Source organism: Dipodascopsis tothii (assembly GCF_038497935.1).
Source record: "Dipodascopsis tothii strain CBS 759.85 unplaced genomic scaffold V1510scaffold_10, whole genome shotgun sequence".
NCBI classification, from domain to species: Eukaryota; Fungi; Ascomycota; class Lipomycetes; order Lipomycetales; family Lipomycetaceae; genus Neoaidaea; species Neoaidaea tothii.
In genome coordinates, this window is record NW_027117994.1 from 22,250 (window position 1) to 47,571 (window position 25,322).

The following is a 25,322-nucleotide window of genomic DNA, read 5'->3' on the forward strand; positions in this document are numbered from 1 at the left end:
ACCAGACAACGCGCCCATCAGGTCCCTTACATGATTTTCTATCGTCTCTTCGCTACACACGCCAGTAAAGTATTCTTTGTGTGCGCACCATAATGTCTTGTGTATCTGATTGAGAGGTGAGAACATGGCACTTTCGCTCGCTTGAAACTCGCATTAAATGTAGTCACGCTGTCATACTGAACTTGCAATCAATCGGTCGAAGATCTGAGGGCCTAATTGATGGAAACACGCTCCTGCAAAGTTGTTAGCAGACGCGCTGATCCCAGTAACCGAAAAACCCTAACCGGCAAAGCGCGTTACCTGATCGCCAGTCCTTCGGACTGGCCACGTGATATACCTCAATTTGAATTTGACATTCCAAGATGCCGCATACGATAAAGAACTACAGAATAGGAGGGCTGAGATTGCATGCTCAATTTACAAAGGGGTGAATGAATCTCCATCTACATTCGTGTCTAGTACTTGAATTTCGGTCACGCCTGCATCATCAACTGGTAACTGCTCTGAGATCTTGGCTGGATGGTGTCGGCTTACATGTTCTGGACCGATCAAAGCGCGTGCACAGTGACTGACTATGCATTCGCGTTGCTCGCTTCACGCCATATTTCCTTGCTATTCAAAATGCAAGGTTTCTGGTGTATATATGTCGAGAGAAGCCAAAAGAAATCTGAAGAAGCCGCGGAATTTATGGAGGGAGCGTGACGGAAAATACACATGACTGTGACCAATTATACCTAGTCTAAACGTAACCGGAATAGTTCCATGATCTAAGATCACAAACATCCAGGATACAGCCAATTAGGATCGGTCTACGTGTTTCCTACAAGATTGTTCAATGCTTGCAGCAATTTTTGGTGCTGATACAGGGGTTGCTCCGGCAACTGATGAGGTGAGTCTGCAGTTATATACAAGGAAGTCAAGCATAGTAGTGGTAGAGCAGTGTGCTCTAAAACTCTAAAACTCAAATCTTTATGCTGTATAAACAAGAATTACATGCGAAAATCAATTATTAAATAAATAAATCAATTCACCCGCCCGACTTTTTTTTTCCTTTTTTTACTTTTTGTTTTTGCTCTCTTTGTCCCACCTTCAAATTGCCCTCATCTCCACCCTTTCTATTTTATTGTCTTCCGTCTTTTTGTAGCTAATTATAATTCTCTTCAATCTCCACTCACAGGGTAAGTATAATTGATAGTGTTATCAATCAGTTGCTTGCAACAGCCAAGGAATCACGAATCATTAACAAAAACAGTGTTTTTCCCAACGAGCACGCGGTCAGCGATTCAGTCACTTAGCCTGTCCCTTAGCCCTCAATAAATATATACTCAATATCTATAATACAACAGTAATAATATCGCATAGGTTCTTATACTATATTTATATAAAGAAGGGAAGGGCGTCGAGTTACAGCTTTTCCAACATTCATATATAAATATATTATATAAATTTATCACATTATTATTGTTTGTTATATATTTATTGCTCTATATATTTATCGTTGTGCTACAGTACCTTGAAACGGTCTGCATACCTGGTTGTTCATTGCTCTCAACAATGGATTCGTCGAAAGGCGTCGCACCTCTCTCGCCGCCAATACCCTCGCCACCTCTTCCGCGGTCAGCCGAGGAAGCAAAAGTTATTACAGATGAACATGCTGTTGAAGAAACCACGTCGGCTTACACAGACGAGCTGAAAGAGAATGATTCACAAAGCGCCAGCTCTGAAGTAAAAACTGCCGCTTCGACTCCTGGTTCCTCACACCAGAATGACGACACGTCCCGACTCGTTGATGAGTTAATTGAGCCTGCGTCACCTAATCGCAATACAAACACAAAGATTGCTCACGGGCTCATGTCTGATGACCGTGAGCTTTCTGAGCCTCCCATGAAGCGGATCAAGTCTGAAAGCGGAGTGATAGATTCCGATATTCCGCGTGCAGAGTCTGCTCCGATCGTTGAATCGAGTGAAGAGTCACCGTCGCTAGTGACAGCGTCGAAGGCCCCTTCGTTGGATTATGAGGCGGTTGGCGAGCCAACGTCTCCAACTGAGCATACGACAGCCGACACAAGTGCTGCATCACCTTTAAACTATGCAAACGGAGAAGCTAAATCGTCACCCGTCGCCATTGAAGAAACATTGAGTCCGTCGGGTACTGGCAGTCATCTGGACGCCAATGGTCCTACTCAGGAGCTTCCGCGCCATCAGGTCAAGTTTATGCTATCAATGGTCAGATCCTTGAAGAGACTCAAGGATGCGTTTCCTTTTCTGGCTCCAGTCGATCCCGTTAAGCTTAATATTCCGACATACTTTGACGTGGTCAAGCAACCAATGGATTTGTCAACGATCGAGAAAAACTTGCAGGACGGCAAATACATATCTGTCGACGAGTACGTGGCTGATTATGAGCTCATGGTCAATAATTGCATACTCTTCAATGGTCTGGAATCAAAGATAGCAGATATGGCTCGAAATATGAAGGCTTCCTTTGAGCGTCAACTCAAACAGATGCCTCCTGCGGTTTTGAAGAGCGAACCGCAAGTCTCAAAAAGCAAGAAAAAATCGCCAAAGCAGGATGCTACTGAACCATCATTCGCTCTTCAGCCATCTGGTGTACCTATCATACGCAGGGATTCCGTTTCTGATGGCCGCCCAAAGCGCGAAATTCACCCCCCAAGACCGAAAGATTTGCCGTATAGCGATGTTAAGCCTAGACGGAAAAAATTCGTTGCTGAGCTCAAATTCTGCGGAACAGTTTTGAAGGAATTGACAAGCAAGAAGTTCGAGGCGTTTTCGTTCCCTTTTCTTCAACCGGTGGACCCAGTTGCTCTGAACTGTCCCTCCTACTTCAAGATTATCAAAAAGCCGATGGATCTCAGCACAATTCAAAACAAGTATAACACAAACCAGTACGAAACGGCAAATGATTTTGAAGAAGACATTCGATTGATGTTCAGAAATTGTTACAAATTTAATCCGGATTCCTCGCCAGTCAATGTAATGGGCCATCGTTTGGAGTTGGTTTTTGACAAAAAATGGGCCGAAAAGCCTTTGCCGCCACCACCTGCTTCGAGAGTCACCGAGTCGCCTGTTGAAGATGACGACAGCAGTGAAGAGGATGACGATGACGATGATGATGCTAGCGAGAAAACTATCTCGTTGCTGGAGCAGCAGTTGACTGCCATGCAAACCCAGCTGTCTATGATGAAGAAGAAGAAGAAGGAGAATATCGCCAAAAAGGAAAAGAAGAGAAAATATTCTACCGGCTCGGTATCTCGGAAGGCAGCTTCTGGATTGGGAAAGCGGCGGAATAGCAAGCCTGCATCCTCTTCTGCGATTCCTCATGTGTCGTATGACATGAAGAAGGAGCTCTCTGACAAAATCACCACTCTTCCCGCTCAAAAGATCAATCACGTCGTCAAAATCATTCACGAGTCTATGCCGCATCTAAAAAATGTAAGTGCATGTTATGAGAGGAATATACTAACACCATTAGTCCGGTGACGAGATTGAGTTGGATGTTGACCAGCTTGACCCGAATACACTGATGAAATTGTACAATTATGTTATTAAAAATACGCCGGGGTCGACAGTGAGGACACCGACCACAGGAACTTCGAAGTCAGGCTCTAAGACATCAGCGAAGAAGAAATCCCAATTGGATAGGAAGGAGGAGTCTTCTGAAGATGAGAGTAGCAGTGAAGACGACTCAGATGCTAGTGAATCTAGTAGTGAAGAGGAGTAATTTGCGTCCTCGCAGTTTTGTTCCATTAGCATCTCCGGATTCTTAGCGATTGACCACTTTGGATGATATCTTGCACATACGGTTCTCGTCACCTGCTCACATTCTGATCACATTATAGTTTTATCATATATATTAGGGCGCTTATGTACGATAACGGGTTGTATTCTTATATATAGAGAGAGGAGTCATGGATCAAGGATGTATGGGTAATAAAAATTCTTAAATTTACGTTATTCGAACGAAAACCTAGCTACAGCACAAGCTCGACACTACTTTTCTTAAGTCCAGTCAATTTGTTTACGATGAACAAAAATGTCACTGCTAGATGTTAGACCTTACGGTCAGATTTACCAGATCTCAGAAAGTCGAATCTGTCTATAAAAGCTTCTACGAGTTACATCCGAGAAAGTAGATTTTCATAATGTACGTGTGTTGGGTCAACCAATACATTGCAGTATAGTGTATACATATTGGCAAAGTAAGCACTCATGTCACCCAAAACGGTCAAAGTGAGCTACTGTGTAAAGCATTACATTCCCCCAACCCTGAAAAAAAGGACTTCTGCTGAGAGATCACTGGTGAAACGAAATAATAAATTCAAGCGACCGTAGCTAATATCATTACAACCAGATCACATTTTAAATTTATATCTAGCAGAGTGAGTAACAATCATGCGCCACAGTGTATACATGTTGATTCTGTCTCTGCGCAAAATCCTTTGTGCAAACTCTTCTGACGCTTAGATTCAGATACAACGCGATTCAAGGCTACATAGTTCTGTTTAATCAAAACTTTCACAGCTAGCTCTCTTGACAGACAGCCATCAGGTTCTTAATATTGCGAAGAAGTGACTCCGATTTAAATTTCAATTTTGATCGATTCGAATCCGTGAACATCTTAGATATGGTACAGATTAATGAGGTGAAAGGGAACAACGCCCGCGAAAATCGAACAGCCGCCCACACGCATATCAAGGGTCTAGGTCTAGATGAATACGGTCGTGCTACGAGAGTCGATGGTGGCTTCATAGGGCAGCAGAACGCTCGTGAGGTAAGTTCATTTCCAGGATCAGATCGTTTGTTAATAACAAGGCATGTGGACTAGTCGTCGATCTCATCAAAGCAAAGAAAATGTCTGGGAAAGCTATTTTGCTCGCAGGTGGTCCAGGCACCGGTAAAACCGCTCTTGCTTTAGCCATCTCTCAAGAACTGGGACCAAAGGTACCGTTTTGTCCCATAACCGGCTCTGAGATTTTTTCAACGGAAGTAAAAAAGACAGAGGCACTCATGGAAAACTTTCGTCGAGCCATTGGTAAGTATTATGAGCGCAACAGCTCGCTGACACCAAGGCCTTCGAGTCAAGGAGACGAAGGAGGTCTACGAGGGAGAAGTCACAGAGTTAACTCCTGAAGAGGCGGAGAATCCTCTGGGAGGCTATGGCAAGACGATCTCACACGTTGTGGTTGGCCTGAAGTCGTTTAAAGGTACTAAGCAGCTCCGTCTCGATCCCAGCATCTACGAGAGCATTCAGAAGGAACGGGTAACTGTTGGCGATATCATCTATATTGAAGCAAATACGGGAGCAGTGAAGGTACGCGTGACAACCCATAAGTACTGACAATATCAAGAGGGTCGGCCGATCAGACGCATACGCTACTGAGTTTGATCTTGAAGCTGAGGAATATGTCCCTCTTCCGAAGGGCGATGTGCACAAGAAGAAAGAGATCATTCAAGACGTAACACTACATGATCTCGATATAGCAAATGCTAGACCTCAGGGCGGCCAGGATATCATGTCCATGATGGGCCAATTGATGAAGCCCAAGAAAACCGAGATCACGGACAAACTTCGTCAAGAGATCAACAAAGTTGTTAACAAGTACATCGACCAAGGCGTCGCAGAGCTAATCCCGGGAGTTCTGTTCATAGATGAGGTCCACATGTTGGACATCGAGTGCTTCACATACTTGAACAGAGCATTGGAATCTACGATATCGCCCATAGTCGTTTTGGCTTCGAACCGTGGAATGACAACGATCCGTGGCACCGAAGATATTACCGCGCCCCATGGAATACCTCCTGACCTCGTTGATCGTCTTCTTATCGTCCGGACCCTCCCGTATAACAAAGACGAAGTCAAGCTTATCATTGAAAAGAGAATGACAACAGAAGGTCTGACAATATCTGCTTCTGCTGTGGATTTGCTCGCCCTCCAGGGTGTGAAGACAAGTCTGAGATACGCTCTCCAGCTTATGTCACCGGCATCGATCTTGGCCAAATCCAATGGCAGGGAGACAATCGAAAATTCTGATGTGGAGGAAGCTCAAATTTTGTTTATCCCTGCCAAGAAGTCAGCGTCAATTGTTCAGGCAGCTGGCTCCAAATTCCTGGTGTGAGGACAAACAGCGCCGCCATGGTTTTCAGTCTATAGGACCAGACTACATAAAGATCGCACTCTTGTATTTTACATTTCAGTTGTATTATTTCCATACGCATCGCAAGCTAAAAAATTCTAGCTAAGCTGATGTAGATACGTAATTAAATCCTTCTTCAACAACCTTCTGTATATCCTCGTTCTTGTGAGGCAAGAGAGAGAGTGCATATGTGATTTCATGCCACTGCCTCTCTGTCTCACATGAACCGAGACGTGTGGCAAGCTTCTCTGAAAGCTGTTTAGCGTGACGCTCCTTTTCTATGAAAGAAGTGAGGAATTTGATAATCCTCTTAAATTCATCTTCTTCAAGAGACTTATCATTAGCAAGAGTGCTGAATATATCTGTGAAGGCGTTATATATGGCGTTGTCCTTTCTGGAAAGCTCGGTAAAGAACATTTTTGCAAGGTCGGCTATGTGTTTGTCTGAGTCTTCCAAACATTTGGCCATCTCCCCAAGCTGGCCCTTGACTTTAACTTGACCTGCTAATATCAAAAATGTCAAAGTCATCAGGCATGTTCGCTGCACCGATGGATCATCGTCATGAAGCCGCTGGTATAAGTATGTAGTGCTCTCATCTACAAGATGATTAAAGCACACCGCCTACAATTAGCCACACATTAGCAAGTCATGTCTCACCATATCCCCCAAAGCAATTACCAGATTGCTGCGTATGACGGCACTGCTAGAATTTTCGAGGATCGCAAGAAGTAAGGGTAGATTCTGCTCACAAAATGCCGCTGACGTTAGATTTCTAGCGGCTGCCTCACTTACACGAAACACACATGAGCTTTGCTAAGCACAAAGTGGAAGCCAGCTGAAGTTGTTCATCCTGACAGTCAGTTTCTATTGAGACTCGTGACTTACGTCATATACCTTGAAGTTTGAGCAGACTTCTACAACCATTGATCCAAATGTAGTTAGCAATGAGTTGTTGTCATGTAGGAGCTCTCTCTCTCTGTCATGGTAGTCAGTTCAACTATCAGTGATATCTTACTTACCGTATATGTGCCATCGCCTCCGCAAAATCGTCCTCACTTGTCCCCGAGATCAGATCAAGCTCTTCATTGGCAGAATTCGCTGAAGACACTGTTTTATCTGAAGTTAGACGAATTTACGTACAGAAATACCTTTCTCTAGCATTGCTTTGCGACGTTTAAACTCGATTTCACACGATTCCATATGAACGATCTGTTTTACTGTACTGTTAGGTCGACCTGTGTTCACGTCATATAACTCACTCGCAATATGTCCAACCGCAAAAAACAGCTGGGAAAGTGCGCATGTTGCTGATTGTGGTCTATCGCCCGCTGTCAATTCTGTAGGCTGTGCGAACACTATTTTCAACTTGTCTCGGATAATGCTTGAACAGATCACATCAGGATGGTGAGACAACGAGTAAATCGCATTTATAGCCTCCTCCGCTAGTGGATACCATGCTTTCTTTTCAGAATATATTTCCACAATCTTGATCAGCCTGGATATAATTGCATGATTCGCTGGAAACTTTTGACCAAGTGTAGTCAGTCTCTGCAGCGCAATGCAGGTATACCGCGCCAACACGAAGTCGCGGTTACCAAATGATCCGAGTCCGACGTTGTAAAGTGTTTCGAGCTCATTTATAACTATATTGTTGTCATGGACAGCAAGCATTCCAAGAACGATTATCGCCCCCCTTCTCTGAGATCGTGATATGTCCCGCTGCTGAATACCGTAAACCTGCCAAAGTTTCTGAATCACTAATTCGGGTATTTGTCCGTTTTTCATCATGAACCCAAGGAGACGCTCAAGTGATGTCAATTCCGCGAGCGTAGCCTCGTATGTGAGACTTATGATGTTTCTGGTTATGTAGGTACACCGGTCATTCTCCGAGAACGATTGCGGGGCAATGAAAAATAGATTGTTGTAGCACTCGATGAGATGAGTTTGTATTCCTTTACCCTCATCACTGTTGGTTTTCGTCCAAATCAAATGAATCATCTTTCGAATGCCCTCTTTAGCTACTTCAATTTTGTACGCGTCCGCAATGACAAAGAAATCCATAGATTCAATCACCTCACTCTTATTTTTCGCAGATAGGAGCATCACGATAGAGTTGCTAGCTCTGTGTATACTTTCGATGAAAGCAATGGCTTCAAGGTAATATCTTCTCGTAAGACGTAGTCGATTGATACTCTCAATGCTCTCGATGTCTTCGACATTAACTTGTGCGGTGATGTCAGCCTCCGGGTTGTCTTCGTCGTCAGAAGGGCTCTCGAGAAGATTGTCGTCAACACTTGAGAGATCACCGGGCTCATGATATTCTGACTGTTTGTGTCCAAGCATAGGCTGGAGAGTTTCTAGCTCGTTGTTGACCTGGTCCAGCCGAGTTTTCCATTCATCATAAGACAGCTGACCACCATGTAACATGCTAAAAGGATGCGTTGATATCAGCTTTGACAGCAGTTTTATAGCGTTGCGCCGGACGTGACTTGATCTGTCTTGCAAACTTCGAACCGCCAACGTGGTTATCTTCTGACGGCGATCGGAGAATTTTGTTTCTAGTTCGCAAAGACGACTTAAGATTTGAATCGACTTAGATCTGCAGTAAGGATTGACGTCCAAGAAGCGCTCTTCAAACAAATCAAAAAAAGAATTTATCTGCGATTTGTATGTTTCCATGGTATCTTCCTGCTTCGACAAATCACAAATTATGTTGCCACAAACCTCTAAGATTGCGCAACGCAGCACGTAGCTTTCACTGTCGAGGTGTTTCACTAGGGTTATCATATGCTTCATGACAAGGCGAGGTAATAGTTCCGATATGCGTACAAGAAACGACGACATGGACTTCGGTCCCTTTGTGTCATTTGCGTTGAATTCCCGGTGGCTAATATCTCGGAGGATCTCATCTGTCAGCTGAGGGTAATCATACTGCTCAAACAGTATTTGAAGAAGCTCCGCGATATGGTCCGACAGGTGCTCATAGTATGTGAGGCTCTGCATCAATGATGTCTGGGCAGCCAGAGCATGACCATTGTGTTTTATAGCAATGCACAATACTTTGAAAGCATGCATACGCAGCGGCAAATTTTTGGCCTGCTGTTCGTTCTCCAATATAATGTACGCAGGGCGAGTAAAAAGGCTGTCTTTTAGCTGCTTTCCAAATATTCGTAGCTTACCTGACGAACAAGTCTCTTTCGGATGTTGTCAGGAAGAGCTTCGACAATTTGAGCTTTTGCACTTTGCACATCACGTCAAGAAAGTTTTGTAACTGGTTGGCCACTTCTTTGACCACTTTACTATCATCCTGAGCTGTGTTCTTGTTACGTGTACGCGAACGAGGAACCTGTTCGGCAAACGCTTGTTCCACGGCTGTCACGGCCCAGTGAAGTAGAAAACTGTACATCTCCAGTAGGCGCCGCTGTCGCCCGAACATTTCATGCTCGTCATTCTCAATAAGCTGCTTGGAGATATCTGCTTGTCCTGAGAGTCCTGATATGATCAGATCCGCCAATTTAACTGTAGACCGTTGGGAGAGCGTAGGATACAAGCTTACTTGTTAGTAGTGACATAGGTGGATCTTACTATAGTATCTCTTGAAGCATGTCGAAGTGCGATTCGGCACCTATCTCAGCCGGGTCCATTGCGATCGCGTCAATGATCACGTCCAGTGCATCGTCCGCGTCACTTTCCTGCAAACTTCGGGAAACTAGGCTTGCAGGATCTGAGAGATATGCCGTGAGGCTCTCGGATAAATTGAAGTCATCCATATCTCCTAACACGAGAACTGTGCGTGTCGTCAGATATGACGATGAGTGTCAATTCGGATCACTTGTCGTGGTGCGAGCTTGGTATTACTTATTTAATAAATAGAGTTACCAAAAGTCAAAAATGGGTTTTTGTGTACACCGTGACAGAATGGTGTACTTGTTGTCGCGTGTGGTTGCTACAGCAACCATCACCTTTTAGCGCGTGTTTGTTGACTTTGTTGACTAGCGCGTTGGAGGTTCATCCACGTGATCTGAAGTCGCTGCTCGCGCGTCTTCTGGCTGACAGAAGTCCCGAGACAAGACAAATCAAGGTATAGCGACAGGTTTTTTTACAGGTTTTTTACAGCAGTCTGCCCATTACGTCTGAACGATCGATGAGCAGAGCAACTCAATAACTAAGTGGAGGGCTTCATCTTATTGTCCGAAAGATCGCAGATCGTACTGGTACTCGTCATAGTCTTGTGGTCTACCCTTTTTACAAAGTGACCGTCTCCACTGAATTCATACAACAGGTGCGCGGAGACTCTAAGAAATAAATTCAAACAAAGAGTCTCAGATAGAGAGACCTTCGACGTCTTTTGAGGCATGCTAACTGAGGCAGCATTTTGCGTAGCATCGCGTGAGACTAGCTGCAGCGTTGAGGCCACAGCAGGTATGACGGACACCGCTACGGACGGAACGGTTTCTATGTCGAGCTCTGTTAATAGCGACTCTGAAATGGGAACGATGATGAAACAAGAACAAGGGCTCAATACAAAGGTCTGTTTGGTCGCAGTTTTATTCTAACCGTCAGGCATATCATGGTAGAGAGGTTACAACTAGCAAGATTTTACGAATGTCTTCGAGTAATCAAGCGGACGAGATAGACGAGCTACAGCAACCTCTTTGCGAGCGCAAGCGTATGCGATCACGCATAGACATGTATGAGAGCCCGACCGACGATGAGAGCGATGATGATGAGAGCGACGAGGAGTCTGTTAGCCATGAGATATTGGAGGAGCTCCGAAATTTCGTAGCTTCCTTTAAAGGCATTACAAAAAAGTTCCGGTTCATAAGCAAGATTGGCGAAGGTAATACCTGGCGGGGCCTTGTTAACGCAGGCAGGTACATTCAGCTCAGTCTACAAAGCTGAAGATCTCGACTACTATAAATACGACAATCGATGGGACGAGGATGCCTTAGACCTTAACGGCAAGCGCTATGTGCGCAAGAGATCTAAAGGCGCGGAGGCATTGATTAGACCGCGACCAAAGAAATATGTTGCTATCAAGCGGATTTACGTCACGAGCAGTCCACATCGTATTTACAACGAGCTTGAACTTCTGCATACACTCTCTAGATGCGATAACATTGCTCCCCTGATCACTGCATTTCGGCATCAGGATCAAGTGGTAGCAGTGCTACCATATTGCAATCATGCTGATTTCAAGGTACGTCAAAAATCAGGTCCTTGCTTACATTAGGACATATACAATTCCATAGATGTCCACGGAATTCGCTTTTACCTGAAATCTCTGTTTAGTGGGCTTGCTAGTGTTCATGATAACGGAATCCTTCATCGGGATGTTAAACCCACGTAAGATCACGTCGCGAATTGCTCTGACCCAGGAACTTCCTATACAACCTTGAAAAACAACGCGGCGTTCTAGTAGACTTTGGCTTAGCTGAGGTGAGAAGGTCATAAACTACCACTAACAGTATAGCGTGAACTTCACGAAAATCTATACTGCAGCTGTCGCGAAAGGCGCGATGCTGTATCGCGACACCTCAGCGATGCATCCCGACAAGCAGTGCCAGGATATCTCAAAAATGACCCAAGGTAATCAAATGCCATATCGAGATAGTTAACGAAAGACCAGGTCGTCGGGCAAATCGAGCTGGAACTCGAGGTTTTCGAGCACCTGAAGTTCTTTTTAAATGCATGAATCAGACGACCAGTGAGTAAGACGATTGAGAACTTGTTAACGAAGAAATCGACATTTGGTCTGCCGGTGTGATCCTATTGTCGTTTTTGAGTAAAAGATTTCCTTTCTTTAACTCTGCAGACGATATTGAGGCCACTATAGAAATTGCCACCATATTTGGTCGTCAAAAGATGACCGCGTGTGCATTACTGCACGGTAGGTTATATTTCCGACAACCACCAACATTCTAGGAGCCTCATTTGAAACGAACATACCTACAATCCACGAAAAACCTTACCCGCTGGAAGACATCATCGACTGGGCAAACTCGCGGTCAGAAACAGGTCAACCCAAGTATGTATATTCGGAGGAAGAGGCGCTCGCACTGAACTTCCTGAAAAGATGTCTTGAAGTCGACTATAGGAAGCGTATATCTGCCGAAGAAGCTCTGAGACATCCTTTCTTGTCCGAGCTTCCGTGATAAAAACATTTGATACCGAGATTCCTGGACATATATATACTTCAGTATATCGCAACCTGGAGATCTCAAAGACATCGTAAATGTCCAGATTTCCGAACGTCAATAAGTTCAAAAGTAATTTTGATTATTATTTTACATTCTCACTGTCCGAGATGTTCACTTATAAAAAACCCATTGACGATTATCATAAATTTTATATTATAATATAAACAAGCTTTTTATGCAACCAACTCAACGACACCACCGGCAGCCTTGATCTTCTCCTCAGCGAGCTTAGAGACGTAACGAGCCTTAACGATGACGGGAACCTGAGGAAGTCTGCCCTTGCCGAGAACCTTGCCGTATCCGAGAGCAAGAGTGTCAATGACGGGGGCCACATCGCTGGCAGCCGCGAGGTACTTCTCACGGTTCTCGGCGGGAACAAGCGACCACAGCTTGTCAAGGTTGACAACGGGCTTCCAGAAGTGGTTGCGCTGAAGGTGGAAGTATCTCATTCCGACCTTTCCGAAGTAACCCGGGTGGTACTTGTCAAGGTTGGTTCTGTGATGGTGCATACCACCGGCGAGACCACGACCACCTATATTGTTAATTCAGATCTTTTGCCATGTACATGACTAGAGGATTCCTAGCATCGTCCGCTCAGAAACCTCTCACCGAAACCCACTAAAAGAAAAAAAAATATTTACCAGGATGCTTGCGGTGCTTGCCGACACGACCCTTACCGGCTAAATTCAAGTCAGTAAAATTCTCGATTTTGCAACATAGATCCGTTCCGCTGCTACGAACAGCTTCCTTGGAACAAGAACCGATCCAGTTTGTTGCATATATGCGGCATACCCGAAACGTGTCCTCTGAGTTTCCGAGTCTTGGTGGTTCTGGTAGGCATCTTCGTTAATAATTGGTGATGGAAAAAAGATGTCGAAAGAAGGATAATATCTGAATTACCTCAACAAGCTGTATAATCAAACTGGCAGTGAGGATGTACTTTGTGTTGACAATACTGGTAGGGTTTGTGGCGATGCAAAAGCAGTCACAAAACATTATAGGGCTTTGAAGGCTATCGCCACTCACAATATGATCACATGTCACAATGCCATTTCTGGGTTGTGATCGGTAGTCAGTGTATGTAATAATAAAGGTTTGCTTACTAACCGATCAACTCCATGTAAACTTACCCGCGGAACCTTCTTCGCAGCACATTACGGCACACCTAATGAAAGAGACGGCGCCACCTGTTGAACAAAGAGCAGACATTTCTGAATCCCAGTCTTCATTAGATACAAAAAACATCAAGACAGTGGTATTTGGCAGTGAACATGAATTTGACGCGTGGTACGGATGCTCTTCGTACTTCTCCGAGGCAGAAAATCGAATTTATGCTCAGAGGTTGTTGGAAAGACTCTATGTATGTGATCTATGTTTCAAATATAGCAGCCAGGGACCTGAGATGAGTCAGCATTTGGTAAGGATAGCTCGAGTCACGGTATGGGTGTACTGACATGTAGTCGGTATGCAAGCAAACTTTCAAGCTCCCTGGAAAGGTCGTTTATCAGCGTAATCAGTATTCCATAAGAGAAATCGATGGTGCGACTGACAAGGTGAGTACGCGTTCTCTCCTCTTATGAACCAATCTGACATTCAGCTGTATTGCCAGTGTTTAAGCTTGTTCGCGAAATTGTTCTTAGACACGAAATCAATATTCTTTGCAGTCGAAGGGTTCAAGTTTTATGTCCTCATGCAGCATTCATCATCACGCAATCAGCATGCGGTCGGCTTCTTCTCTAAAGAGAAGCTGTCATGGGATGACTACAATTTGGCATGCATCTTGGTTTTCCCACCATATCTTGGTCAAGGACTGGGCCAGCTCCTCATATCATTTTCGTACCAGCTATCTCTCCTTCAGGGAAAAATTGGCTCGCCTGAAAAGCCTTTGTCTGCGTTAGGACGGAAAAGCTATATGGCATACTGGTGTACAGAACTGGCTCGAATCATTATGGCACACGACGACGAAGATACTGTTTCGTTGGTTGACATTTCAAGACAAACTGCCGTACGCCTAGAAGACATGTTGGAGGCACTCAAGGAGATGGATGCCATAGAGGAGATTGCGGACGGCGACTGCACGATGCATGTCTTGTGTAAGCAACAAATATTGACCTATGCCCGCTGCAACAATATTGATATCAGTACGTCACCATTGATAGACAGCAAGTATATCGTTTCGTGATGATCGTCGGAGGTCGAAAGATACAAGCACGGATACTTTAAGTCACCGCGTACGGCGTACTTCATTGCATTTTGTATTATGGTATATAGCATCAAGCGGCGTTTACGTATTTCATGTGGGATTCAATTTTTGCTATGAACAAGCAATCTTTTCGTCAAAGCAGCTTCATGTCGTTCCATACATCTAGCATTGCCTGTAAGTTTTCTGCACTGTAAATAAATGATCATCGCATACTGCTATCGTTGGGACTAGACGCAAATGTTACCCGGTTTGTTACTGTATTCACACTTTGAGCGTTCAAATTTTGCAGTGAGCCGCATACGAACACAGAACAGAAGACTGGCAGGACGACCTACCGACAACGCTTATCATTTTGTATAGCGCCAGTCATGATTAAGTCATGAATAGACCAGCGTCGCCAGTTTATTTGCAAAGTCGAGTTCTGCCAGATAGAGCGGATACACCAGCAGAACGGTATCCAAAAAGTGGACATCATCAGACGGTTTTGGCACAGAGAGTCTGAAAGACATAGGAGTATGCCAAGGCTCAATCGACTTAGTCAGCTCGAGAAGCTGGTTGGGCGGGGCTCAGGCTTCGGACGGCGAATACTTCGGGCATACTATGACGACAATCATTTGCCAATGCCAGAGCATCTTGTGCCCCCAGCCGATTACACAGTCAAACACAATAGCTTTGGACTCGGGGACGTTGTTAGAGTGATTAATGGGCGAATAGTGCGGAAGTACGATCATCCTGAATTCAAAGAACATGTCCGAAGCGAATCGCGAGCTCGACGAGCTGGGTCTGTCGCGATAGAAGCCAAGCTTCTCGAGGAACAGCAGCTACTACTTAGTGACTGTCTAGCTGTTCTTGGTCGAAACATGAATAACACCGAAGAACGCAAAGGGACAGCTGCACCCACCCGTGGCTATGGTCATGGTCCTCGATCTGGAGAAATTTCGTTTGAGAAAATACCGCCGTTCCCAAAATATTGGACCCCAGAATCCTTCGAGCACTACATCAAGTTGCTCACCCAGAGAAAGAATTTGCGACCAGGAATTGGAAGCCGTCACGAACTTCTCACGCCGCTCCTGCGCGAATTGTTCCGCATCAACAACTCCGCGACGGCGGGCATAAAAACGACAAAGGCTTACTGTATGGCATTGCAGTATTTCGTGCGCTCTTATGATCTCGCTCTGGTTCGCGAACTGTTTCGACAAATGAGAGACGAAAATGTTCCTTACAATGTTTTTGCTTTCAACATAGTCCTTTCTGCCTGTGCACATCGTGCAGGTAAATTTACAGACTCCAGTCGCTTACGTGTAGTCCACAGACTGCTTACACAAATGTCAAATCTCGGTATACGCGCCAACCATGTGACCTGGGGGATAATTCTGCATATCGCTCAGGGTCGTGCAGCAAAAATGGCAGTTCTTCATCACATGGCACAGCATGAGATAGACATCACACCGGTCTTCAGTAACACGGTTGTCAAAGAGTTGAGCCTCTCTTACAGCGGTGACGAACTCATGCGTGTTGTTTTCGAGGAGCTCTCGGCTGCTTCAATAGATGTTGTCACTATGACCACGCTGGTTAACGCATTACTGCGGGAGAACAAATTTTCAAAGGCATGGTCCTGTCTTGATCGGCTGTGTACACATTATGGAGTGGTACCAAATAAGGTCACGTTGAATTCGTTCTTAAGACACTCAGCTCGCGTCGGCCGTCTTGATTGGGCGATTGGAGTATGGTCCGGGCTGACGCGACGTTTTGGAGCAGCAGTTGTGCCAGATGTTTTTTCATATCATTATCTGGTGCGTGCAGCCGTCGCGTTGGGGCCACGACCGAACTTTGCCACTGTGATTCGTATGGTTTATTCTCGCGTGCGTCAATTTGCTCCGAACGCCCCGCTCTTCCGTCCAACTGCTGCACTCCTAACGCGTCCGAAACTCTGGGCCCGCGCGCGCGGTTTCAATCTCGACTTTCGGTCGGCTCCGGCAGATCCGGTCGCCGAAAAATTATGGAAGACTAGCTGCCGTCTTTTACGTTGGTCACACCATAAGGCTAAGCTTAGCCATAGATTGGGTTCGCCCTCGTGGAACCTTGCACATCGCACGTTTTGGGTTCGGCCTTTCTTCTCATCCGACCATACGATAGTGGCCGAGCTTCAACAGGAATATGCAGATTCGCCGGCCGGCTCACGTATAGCATTGGATGGCCGTCTACAGCTGGAGAAACGCCGGCTAAAGCTCTATAAGAAACAGTGCATACGAAGCCGCCATTATCGCCATGAGCGTATACTGGGACGCCGCGAGAATATGTTTAATCGTGGTCTCCAGATGGTTCTTTATGAAGAACTTTACAATAAACAGATATGGGAGCTCCACGAAGAGCCGAAGCAGCATTCTCATAGTGCCCTATATTAGCATTTTCCTAGGCACGGCATGTAAGCGACACCCACAAACACGCATTTGTACACTAGAGAAATCGATTCTGCATTTATAAATTAGCGCATGCCGTCTTTTGTTGATAAAAAACTGGCTTGGCCATATGTTCCCATTTCGAAAAAATGGACGCGACGTCTGCAGAAGCAATTTGCCTGGGAAAGTTTACCTCCAGAAAATTATGCCTCTAGAAAAAATTGTGATCGTCGCAAATCTATAGTTAGTGCCCGCCGGGAGTGTCTTCTACAGCAATCGGCGTAGCCGGTCGACGACGATGTCGCAGCGACTGCTGTCGATCAGCGGTAACGAGCTCATTGAAGAGCCATTTAAAAGCTTTCTCGGTAAGGTGTGACGAAGACATGAGTCGAGCCAGATCGTAAAGGTTCTAATGAATAGGTGCGTCCACGTCGATCAGCAATTTTACAAAGCTGAACCAACTCGGAGAAGGCAGTGAGTTCCTCATACGACGCTTAATTTGCGACATTCCTGACGAATTGATAGCATATGGTGTGGTGCACAGAGCTGTGGATGTTCGTTCGTCGCAAATCGTGGCGTTAAAGTCTGTACGAATTTTTACAGACGAGAAGCGTGATGGTATTCCTACTACTGCGCTCAGAGAGGTCTCTCTACTGCGGATACTTCGACACGAGAATGTTATTCGAATTCTTGATGTAGCTGTAGCAGATGATCGCTTGGATGAGATTTACATGGTTCTTGAGTACGCACAGCACGATATTGCCTACCTGCTGGACCACCACCGCGTGAAATTTACCGCCAGCGAGATCAAATGTCTAATGCTACAGCTCTTCGAAGGACTGGAATATATCCATTCAAACGGCATCATACACCGCGACCTGAAAATGTCCAACTTGCTCTTGTCGTCTAAAGGGGTGCTCAAGATCGCTGACTTCGGTATGGCCCGAGGCTATGTTCGGGATGACCGACCGTTGACTCCAGCGGTCGTCACTATCTGGTATCGACCACCAGAGTTGCTCTTTGGCGCCAAGCGATATGGCGCGGAAGTGGACATGTGGTCAGCCGGATGTGTGATGGGAGAACTGCTGTTGGCGGCACCACTGCTACCAGGGTCGACTGAGCTAGAGCAGATCGATCTGATTACAAGACTGTTGGGTCCACCCAATGAGCGTATATGGCCGGCGTTTAGAACACTCCCTGGAGCTAAATCTTGGCGGACTACCCGGCATGATGCGGTGAACACTCTGAACAAAGTGTTACGTGAGGCAACGCAACGCACCATCGAACTTGTGAACGCTCTATTAACCTATGACCCATTGAAGAGAGCTACAGCATATGAAGCAATGGATAGCGGCTATTTTCGAGAGGCTCCGAGAGCTCTTGAAAAGGGTTTGATGCCGACATTCCCTGAAATCCGAAACGAATCTGCGGAAATATCGTCCGGATCGAAAGCTACCACGGAAAAGCAGAGCGTGGTGGAGGGCAGTTCTCATCCTCTTGGCAATCGCAAACAGCACAAAGAATCAACTATCGATACCTACAAATTCGAGTTTAATGAGGAGGATCTTCTAGACATGGGTAGAAGCCACAAGCGTTTAAGATCATCATCATAGTGCCCACTCGCGTATAAATACGGAAATCTCTGACTGCCGGAGCCGCGGTAGTAGTTTTGAGAATGGTTTAATATATACAGCCAACCCAAGCGCCAAAATAGCATGAATTTTGACCTAAATCCTTATTATCATCATCATCATCGTAATATACATTATCAAGCAATCATGAAAGCAATGCTAAGTTAACGTGTCAATGCAAATTGTCCAGTGCCCCTCATTACACGTGAGAGCTAGCCGAAAGGCTGGTAGAGAGACGGCGCATACTCGGGCGAGTCGGTAGTGAATCGTAGCCTGGCCGAATGTGTAGGCCGGTGACAACAGTAAAAACGATCACAACCAAGTTAATTGTGAACGCAACAACAATCAGAATCCAAGACTGCCCAAGACGCCAGTTGTCAGAGGCTAGATAGTGATTGTCAGTCTGGAGAAGACCAAAGACGGCTGCGAGGCAAGCACCCTGGATGGCGGTGTCGATTGCGAGCAGTACGGCAAGCGGGCGCCAGGCAGTCTCACGTTTTGCTCGCGAACCGGCAAGTAGCGCGATATAAGATGCCAGCAAAACCCCTAAAAACAGCAAAGAAACATAAAGACCAAAAGTGACCGTCTTCCAAGTACCGCAGAAGTTGCCGCCGTGCGAGCACTCCTCAGCTGGAAATGGCACACAACTCGGATTGGTCTCTGATGAACATTTCTGATGCAGGCCGTAGTCCAGACGGATGATCTGTGACGAGCCAGCAACCGGAAATCTGGCGGTCAGCCAGTGCGGCAGGAAGATCGAAGTCGTGGTGAAGACGGTAGAGATCACCAATGCGGCGAATGCCGTTAAGTACACTGTCATCAGCTTCTCGACCATATTGTTAATTAGTTGAGTGAGTCCGACGACGACTTTTTATCTCGCTGCCGGAGCTTGATCCGACCTCGGCGCTATTTATTTATATCCGCACGTATAGAGCCGTAGCTATGCTAGTGAGTGAGCGGCAAAATGTGGGGATCCTGTGACCGAATCTGCCGTCTAGCGGTTTGGCCGATGACGAAATAGACTACTAAATCTGGAACGCGAAATAGCCCGGTGGTTAGCGCTAGTCCATGCGCAGGTTCTCCGAGAGAACGGCGATGAATATTAGTGGTGGAACGGGTCCAACAGGCAGTCAGCGAGCAGCCAAACAGGAAAGTAAGACAAAATCAGGAGCAGGTAATCTGCGGCAAGCGTATGGTCTGGCTTGTTATTTGTGTAACAATTCACGTTTTGGCGTATGCAGTAATATATCTGCTGAGGTACGACCGGCGAATGTCCTGCTATATATGTTGACCGGCAGACCTGCCCAAAGGCTAATAATGTGCTGCTGGTCGTGTCTTCACACTGGCTGGCCTGCGGGGATCATCGTTTGTTGCGCGGCAGGCGTGCTTGTGTTAAGGTTTGGCTCGTCAATAGAGTTGCTCCCACCGGCTCTGAGCTGGCGCACCAATATGCATGTTTCACGTCACCGGTCACCCGCACGAGTTGGTGTGGCGCATAAGGCTAGTGTGGGTAGATTTGCGCCGACTCTATCATCGAGTGGCGTACCGTGGCGTAGGGTGACGACAGAGAGACGTCGGCTTCCCGGCGAGATCCGCGGACACAATAGCGGATCGGCCGGAGAACGCGCTGATGTGTGCCCACCGTTAAGCGGTTACCACAAACGTTATATATCCAAAACAGAAACGATCGCTGACGGTTGACAGCCCACCACCCAACCGGAAAAACATGGCGGCGGCGTCTCGTGGCAGTGCTATGTGGCGCATATGCTGGATGGGAGGGGGTAGCTGGCGCCGCGACGAATGCGGCATTGCCCACTTAGCGCCTCGCTACGTGCTCGCTACGCCGGCGCCGTCGGCTGCACTTCAGCACAAAGGCAGCGTGAAGGAATGCGGCCTGGTGCAGCACGCGTGAACCGCTTGGCGCTCGGTCCGCGCGGGGCATTATTTATGGCTAAAACGCGTAGTAGTACCCGCCATCTGCCGTGGCTATCAGCTTTGATTACCACTGACAGTTTTCGGGATGCGCCTGCGGCTAGTCAAAATTAACCGGTCCTGGCATGGTTACGCGGACCGCGCCAGGAACCAGTTGCTCATCGCGTGCCCCGCACCGATTGATGATTAGATTATGAGGAGAGCTTCGCTGGCTGCAGATGGTTGGTGCAATATCATGGACGCGGAAGGATCGGGACCGCGCAACCGGTCCAGGCAGATATTGACCAGAGGCTACATGTCCCAGCGACTGACTCGAAGACGTGGCCCAATCCAAGAAACAGGTTTGCAACAAAGCCGTGTATGCTCTTCATGATCACATCGAGCACACGCCTGCATGTATATCTATCATGAGCTTGTCACGAGCCATCTAATACACTTTGGTCCTCAGCCGCCTGATCACCTTACAGACGTTATGATCTAAGCTTCATCGTATAAGCGGGTAAAATTGGCACCACCCTCATCTGTTGGTGGAATCTGTAGCCAGTTCTTGTTGTCGTACTTGCAGCTACCATCGATCATATGAAAGGTATACGCATAACGGCTCTTTTCGCTCTTGTTGGTTTCCGATTTATGCAAAATAGAGCCATGAATGATTACGAGCGTACCGGCAGGACATTCTGGCATAACAAACTCCTCGGATGCAGGCTCGCGTGGAGTTGAAATACCTTCGATATTGATAAATCCAGTACCACCGCTGGCTCCATTTGTACGGACCATTCTCTTTGATATACCAGCCCATTTGTGCGAGCCGGGGACAAAACTGAGAGCTCCGTTTTCCGCAGTGCAGTCCTCGAGTGCGTACCAGAAGCCGACAGCGGAAGGCGGGTCGGTGTAGAGGAACACCGAGTCCTGGTGTGACGGTACAGCTCCACCTATTTCCGGCTGCTTGCAGATAATCATGCTTTGCAGCACCCGAGCATCTGAGATTCCCAGTGCTTGCGCGATAGCCTTATTGCGTCCGTTGACAGTGGCATCGCGAAATTTTGAGTCGTGTACATGTAATGAGTGGCCAATTTTGTTTATGGCCTTTTCTTTGGGCTTGAGAAGCTCTCCGTCTACTCCAAAAGCATCGCCTTCGAAAAAAAACCTGACCTTGTCGGACGATCCCAGAAAATAATCGTCGCCAACGTGGGCAGTCTCGTCCGTAGAGAAGGTGGTCATCGGGTGATCTTCCAGCGAGAAGTCCGAAAGCAGCTCCTTCGTTCTTCCGAAGAGCTCCATCACTTTACCGGAATCAAGCTCGCGAGGAAGTATCAGATATCCATTTTCATGGAAGAAATCCACTTGTTCTTGCGTGAGTGTCATGGTGATGTGTAGAGCAATGGAAGAATACTCAATCTTTATCTACAGACCAGATAAGCTTCACCCAAGGTAGTTCACCCAATGAACGAATCGCGAGTCATGTTGGCTCGTGCGGCATCATACACAGCAATTGACGAGTCCACTTGTCAGTAGTAAGTCATATGCTTTCAAATTTACCATGGCCATAGATTTCGTCGTTGTTTAGAGCTGAAGGCGGAGTCACTAACGCACACGCCCCTGGACCGGACTTTCGATACACAAATACAGGCCGTAGTAACACCTCGATTTCCACTACGGCAGCCGTTAAAGAGCCCACCGTCTGATTGCGTGTGTGGCTGATCATCGCCCGTACTATTACAGATACTGATTACGCCGGCGCTCCGTCATACAAGCCTAGTTCAATGGAAAGCTGGGAGAGCTGGTTGGAAAAGTGTTCGAGTTTCGTGGGCGCCGGCCAGTGACCGCTCCAAGAGACGTCGGTACTATGTGTGCCGAAAAATCGTAATTACATATGAACCATGAAGCTTGAGAATTACTTTGGCACGAGCACTAGGCCTGTAGAGTTCGTAAGCTGTCAGATATAGTCGAGGATCCTGGTCGACGAGCCCCCAAGGAACAGCTTCGTGCGAACGTACGATTACGTACGTTTGAGATTCTACTACGCCCGGGTGTTTCAGGCAGGGTGTGAATTAGTCAAGATTAGGCTCGGCCTCTACGGCTAGCAGAAATAACCGATGCTCTGGCCCAGGTCTGTGACGGTGCGGAGGAAAAACTGCGAATCATTCGTGATCGCCCGGTTGAATATATAGTAACAATCAATATACAGTAATATACTCACTCGATCGACATTCTAGTAGCTGAATTCCCACACTAAACGCTCTGTCAACACATAAACTATAATGCCTCAAAGCTGTCAAGCAATAGACCTAGTGTCGCTCTTGCCTCGTCGACGCCCCGTTGAGGCCCAAGTCTTGACAGTAGAGAAAGACCTGATTCTAGTGCTATCTACAGTCTCTTCACGCTGGCCCCAAACTTTAGTTTCACAAGAGCACAGTCACATATTGAGCTGAAGGTCACAAATTAACTGCCATTCCTTCGACAGACCCTCAAATAGCCAAGACTACATAAAACGATGGGATTCCGGCTGGTGACGTGACGACAGACAGACCTTTTGTATCAAGAAAGATTGGTTGATGAATGGAGGCTCCCATTTAGTTACCAACGGCCTTCGATCTATACGATCTCATCCATGACACGCAAACAGACACTTGCCACACCAAGGAACAGCCCGCAGTTCAACTGTAGACTCGAGAAACATAAGCACGTTATTGCTATGCGGCTATGCTTCAGTCGCCAAAGTTCTCGACAGCTGAACCTCTATCGGTAATAGAATGAACTTTAGTGGTTACCTATGGTGGGCAAAGTAAACTTCGTGACCTGTTGTAAGAACCTTCTCGAGACTCACTGGGCGAAGAGTTTGGTTCGGTTGTAGGCGGCTTTGTAGACCACCTGTTTCGTGCCGCTGGCGTGTTATCTACTGTGCGGCTCAAAATATCACGGACGACACATACCAACTCCGCACCCACACCCAAGGTACAAATTACGCAATCGCTGGCTCTTTATTTCAACTAAAGCACTCGACACAGTTGCGCAAATAATTGTCCGTCTTTCCATATTGATCCAAACTGCTATGTCGTCGCCTGAATCCGCATTCTCTTCGCTCTTCAAGGAGATCGATGGCCTGAAGGAACACTTCATCACTCGTCTGAGCAAGGCTGTGTCTATTCCCTCAGTTTCATCGGATCTGACCCTACGGCCGAAGGTTGTAGAGATGGCGCACTTTCTCAAATCCGAGCTGACGGCATTGGGCGCCGCCGTTGAGCTACGTGAACTCGGACCGCAGCCAGATGCGCCAGACACACAGCTGCCTCCGATCGTTCTTGCTCGCTACGGCGTTGATACATCCAAGCGTACGATTCTTGTGTACGGCCATTATGATGTGCAGCCGGCACTGATCGAGGACGGCTGGGCAACTGAACCTTTCGAACTGGTTCAGAAGGATGACAAGATGTACGGCCGTGGATCTACCGATGACAAAGGCCCGGTTATGGGCTGGATCAACTCTATTGAGGCTCACCAGAAGGCAGGAATCGAGTTCCCTGTGAACTTGATCATGTGCTTCGAGGGCATGGAAGAGTATGGCTCAGAGGGCCTCGACGACCTTATCTTCGCGGAGAAGGACAAGTTTTTCAAGGACGCCGACGCAGTCTGCATCTCAGACAATTACTGGCTGGGTACGACCAAGCCCGTGCTAACGTACGGGTTACGCGGATGCTCATATTACTCCGTGACCGTTGAGGGACCGGCGGCCGATCTCCATTCCGGAGTCTTCGGCGGGATGGTTTCTGAGCCCATGATCGACCTTGTGCACATACTATCGGGCCTCGTCTCCCCTGATGGCAAGATTCTTGTGCCCGGTCTCATGGACCTTGTTGCTCCCGTGACTGAAGAAGAGTCTAAGACCTATGACACGATCGAATACGAGATGAATGACCTCTATGCGGCCACTGGCGCAAAGACCAACCTTCATGACGACGTGAAGCGCACCCTCATGGCCCGTTGGCGCTACCCAACACTTTCTCTCCACGGAGTAGAGGGTGCGTTTTCTGCTCCTGGTGCAAAGACCGTGATTCCGGCGAAGGTTACCGGAAAGTTCTCAATTCGAACGGTACCCGACATGCAGCCTCATGATGTGGACGAGCTTGTTTTTGCGCACGTCAATGACCTCTTTACGAAGCTCGGCTCGAAGAACAAGATGGAGATCAAGTTGCTTCATGACGGCAAGTGGTGGCTGTCGTCGCCCTCGCATTGGAACTTTGAGGCTGCGAAGAAGGCTACTAAGACTGTCTGGGGTGTTGATCCAGATCTTACCCGTGAGGGCGGATCCATTCCGGTGACTTTGTCCTTCGAGCAGGCTACTGGCAAGAACGTCCTCTTGCTACCCGTTGGACGTGGTGACGACGGTGCTCACTCAATCAACGAAAAATTGGACATCTCCAATTACATTGAGGGAGTTAAGACTTTGTCTGCCTACTTACACTACGTTGCCGTGGAGAAGATGGAGTAAACATCAGTAGTAGTCGAAACTTTCGAGAATTATCAATGGCAGAATCTGATCAGTTTTTTGTGCAAATGACCTTATTTTAAGCCTTGTGGATGTACGACGTAGTAATAAGAAGTCATGTCTGTATTAACTACCGGTTTAATTCGTAAAATGTTTCACCGCGTGTTGTCTATGAGATCATCGCGTTTTGTCTGAGATAGCGTTGTGTTCGATGTCGCTCGCCGGGTAAAGACAGCGGGAGGTATGACGCCACACATATTATACACTAATAACTGTGGCAGTGGAGGCTGTGTTATTGAGTTTGTATCTACGTACC

At 46.8% G+C, this 25,322-nt stretch overlaps 12 protein-coding genes across 12 annotated transcripts; 8 read left to right on the forward strand and 4 right to left on the reverse strand.

The window, feature by feature from the left end:
• Positions 1-1,884: 1,884 nt before the first annotated feature.
• V1510DRAFT_363540 (Bromodomain-containing protein) lies at positions 1,885-3,742 on the forward strand (the record flags this gene model as incomplete). Its single annotated transcript, XM_066931137.1, has 2 exons — positions 1,885-3,453; positions 3,494-3,742. 2 exons carry the CDS (start codon positions 1,885-1,887, stop codon positions 3,740-3,742), a joined length of 1,818 nt encoding a protein of 605 aa, XP_066789643.1.
• A 452-nt stretch (positions 3,743-4,194) lies between these two features.
• Positions 4,195-6,197, forward strand: V1510DRAFT_97086 (TIP49 C-terminus-domain-containing protein). Its single transcript, XM_066935814.1, has 4 exons — positions 4,195-4,792; positions 4,834-5,053; positions 5,091-5,332; positions 5,370-6,197. The coding sequence occupies exons 1-4, from the start codon at positions 4,646-4,648 to the stop codon at positions 6,135-6,137; spliced, it is 1,377 nt and encodes a 458-aa protein (XP_066789644.1). The 5' UTR covers positions 4,195-4,645; the 3' UTR covers positions 6,138-6,197.
• Positions 6,198-6,257: 60 nt separating this feature from the next.
• V1510DRAFT_363670 (armadillo-type protein) lies at positions 6,258-9,925 on the reverse strand (the record flags this gene model as incomplete). The annotated part of the gene is made up of 9 exons (XM_066931147.1): positions 6,258-6,776; positions 6,813-6,913; positions 6,948-7,005; positions 7,041-7,131; positions 7,175-7,271; positions 7,304-7,372; positions 7,415-9,297; positions 9,335-9,706; positions 9,741-9,925. The coding sequence occupies 9 exons, from the start codon at positions 9,923-9,925 to the stop codon at positions 6,258-6,260; spliced, it is 3,375 nt and encodes a 1,124-aa protein (XP_066789645.1).
• Positions 9,926-10,219: 294 nt separating this feature from the next.
• On the forward strand, positions 10,220-12,536 carry V1510DRAFT_414666 (cell cycle serine/threonine-protein kinase hsk1). Its single transcript, XM_066933462.1, has 10 exons — positions 10,220-10,437; positions 10,527-10,684; positions 10,719-10,995; positions 11,030-11,355; positions 11,389-11,501; positions 11,534-11,594; positions 11,629-11,744; positions 11,780-11,862; positions 11,896-12,045; positions 12,081-12,536. The coding sequence occupies exons 2-10, from the start codon at positions 10,580-10,582 to the stop codon at positions 12,308-12,310; spliced, it is 1,461 nt and encodes a 486-aa protein (XP_066789646.1). The 5' UTR covers positions 10,220-10,437; positions 10,527-10,579; the 3' UTR covers positions 12,311-12,536.
• V1510DRAFT_363436 (60S ribosomal protein uL15) lies at positions 12,529-13,196 on the reverse strand (the record flags this gene model as incomplete). Its single annotated transcript, XM_066931132.1, has 3 exons — positions 12,529-12,887; positions 12,997-13,035; positions 13,148-13,196. The coding sequence occupies 3 exons, from the start codon at positions 13,194-13,196 to the stop codon at positions 12,529-12,531; spliced, it is 447 nt and encodes a 148-aa protein (XP_066789647.1).
• On the forward strand, positions 13,195-14,805 carry V1510DRAFT_101091 (acyl-CoA N-acyltransferase). Its single transcript, XM_066930203.1, has 3 exons — positions 13,195-13,772; positions 13,816-13,908; positions 13,965-14,805. The coding sequence occupies exons 1-3, from the start codon at positions 13,524-13,526 to the stop codon at positions 14,535-14,537; spliced, it is 915 nt and encodes a 304-aa protein (XP_066789648.1). The 5' UTR covers positions 13,195-13,523; the 3' UTR covers positions 14,538-14,805.
• V1510DRAFT_100013 (uncharacterized protein) lies at positions 14,806-17,326 on the forward strand. The gene has a single exon (XM_066930202.1). The coding sequence runs from the start codon at positions 15,074-15,076 to the stop codon at positions 16,961-16,963; it is 1,890 nt and encodes a 629-aa protein (XP_066789649.1). The 5' UTR covers positions 14,806-15,073; the 3' UTR covers positions 16,964-17,326.
• Positions 17,256-18,570, forward strand: V1510DRAFT_406675 (kinase-like domain-containing protein; the record flags this gene model as incomplete). Its single annotated transcript, XM_066932391.1, has 2 exons — positions 17,256-17,322; positions 17,378-18,570. The coding sequence occupies 2 exons, from the start codon at positions 17,256-17,258 to the stop codon at positions 18,568-18,570; spliced, it is 1,260 nt and encodes a 419-aa protein (XP_066789650.1).
• V1510DRAFT_414684 (uncharacterized protein) lies at positions 18,306-19,469 on the reverse strand. Its single transcript, XM_066933463.1, has one exon. It carries the CDS (start codon positions 19,421-19,423, stop codon positions 18,788-18,790), a length of 636 nt encoding a protein of 211 aa, XP_066789651.1. The 5' UTR covers positions 19,424-19,469; the 3' UTR covers positions 18,306-18,787.
• A 70-nt stretch (positions 19,470-19,539) lies between these two features.
• On the forward strand, positions 19,540-20,643 carry V1510DRAFT_99670 (uncharacterized protein). Its single transcript, XM_066935820.1, has one exon. It carries the CDS (start codon positions 19,657-19,659, stop codon positions 20,287-20,289), a length of 633 nt encoding a protein of 210 aa, XP_066789652.1. The 5' UTR covers positions 19,540-19,656; the 3' UTR covers positions 20,290-20,643.
• Positions 20,644-20,997: 354 nt separating this feature from the next.
• Positions 20,998-21,885, reverse strand: V1510DRAFT_406677 (uncharacterized protein; the record flags this gene model as incomplete). The annotated part of the gene is made up of 1 exon (XM_066932392.1): positions 20,998-21,885. One exon carries the CDS (start codon positions 21,883-21,885, stop codon positions 20,998-21,000), a length of 888 nt encoding a protein of 295 aa, XP_066789653.1.
• Positions 21,886-23,446: 1,561 nt separating this feature from the next.
• On the forward strand, positions 23,447-25,309 carry V1510DRAFT_414694 (uncharacterized protein). Its single transcript, XM_066933464.1, has one exon. The coding sequence runs from the start codon at positions 23,573-23,575 to the stop codon at positions 25,007-25,009; it is 1,437 nt and encodes a 478-aa protein (XP_066789654.1). The 5' UTR covers positions 23,447-23,572; the 3' UTR covers positions 25,010-25,309.
• The last annotated feature ends 13 nt before the right edge of the window (positions 25,310-25,322 follow it).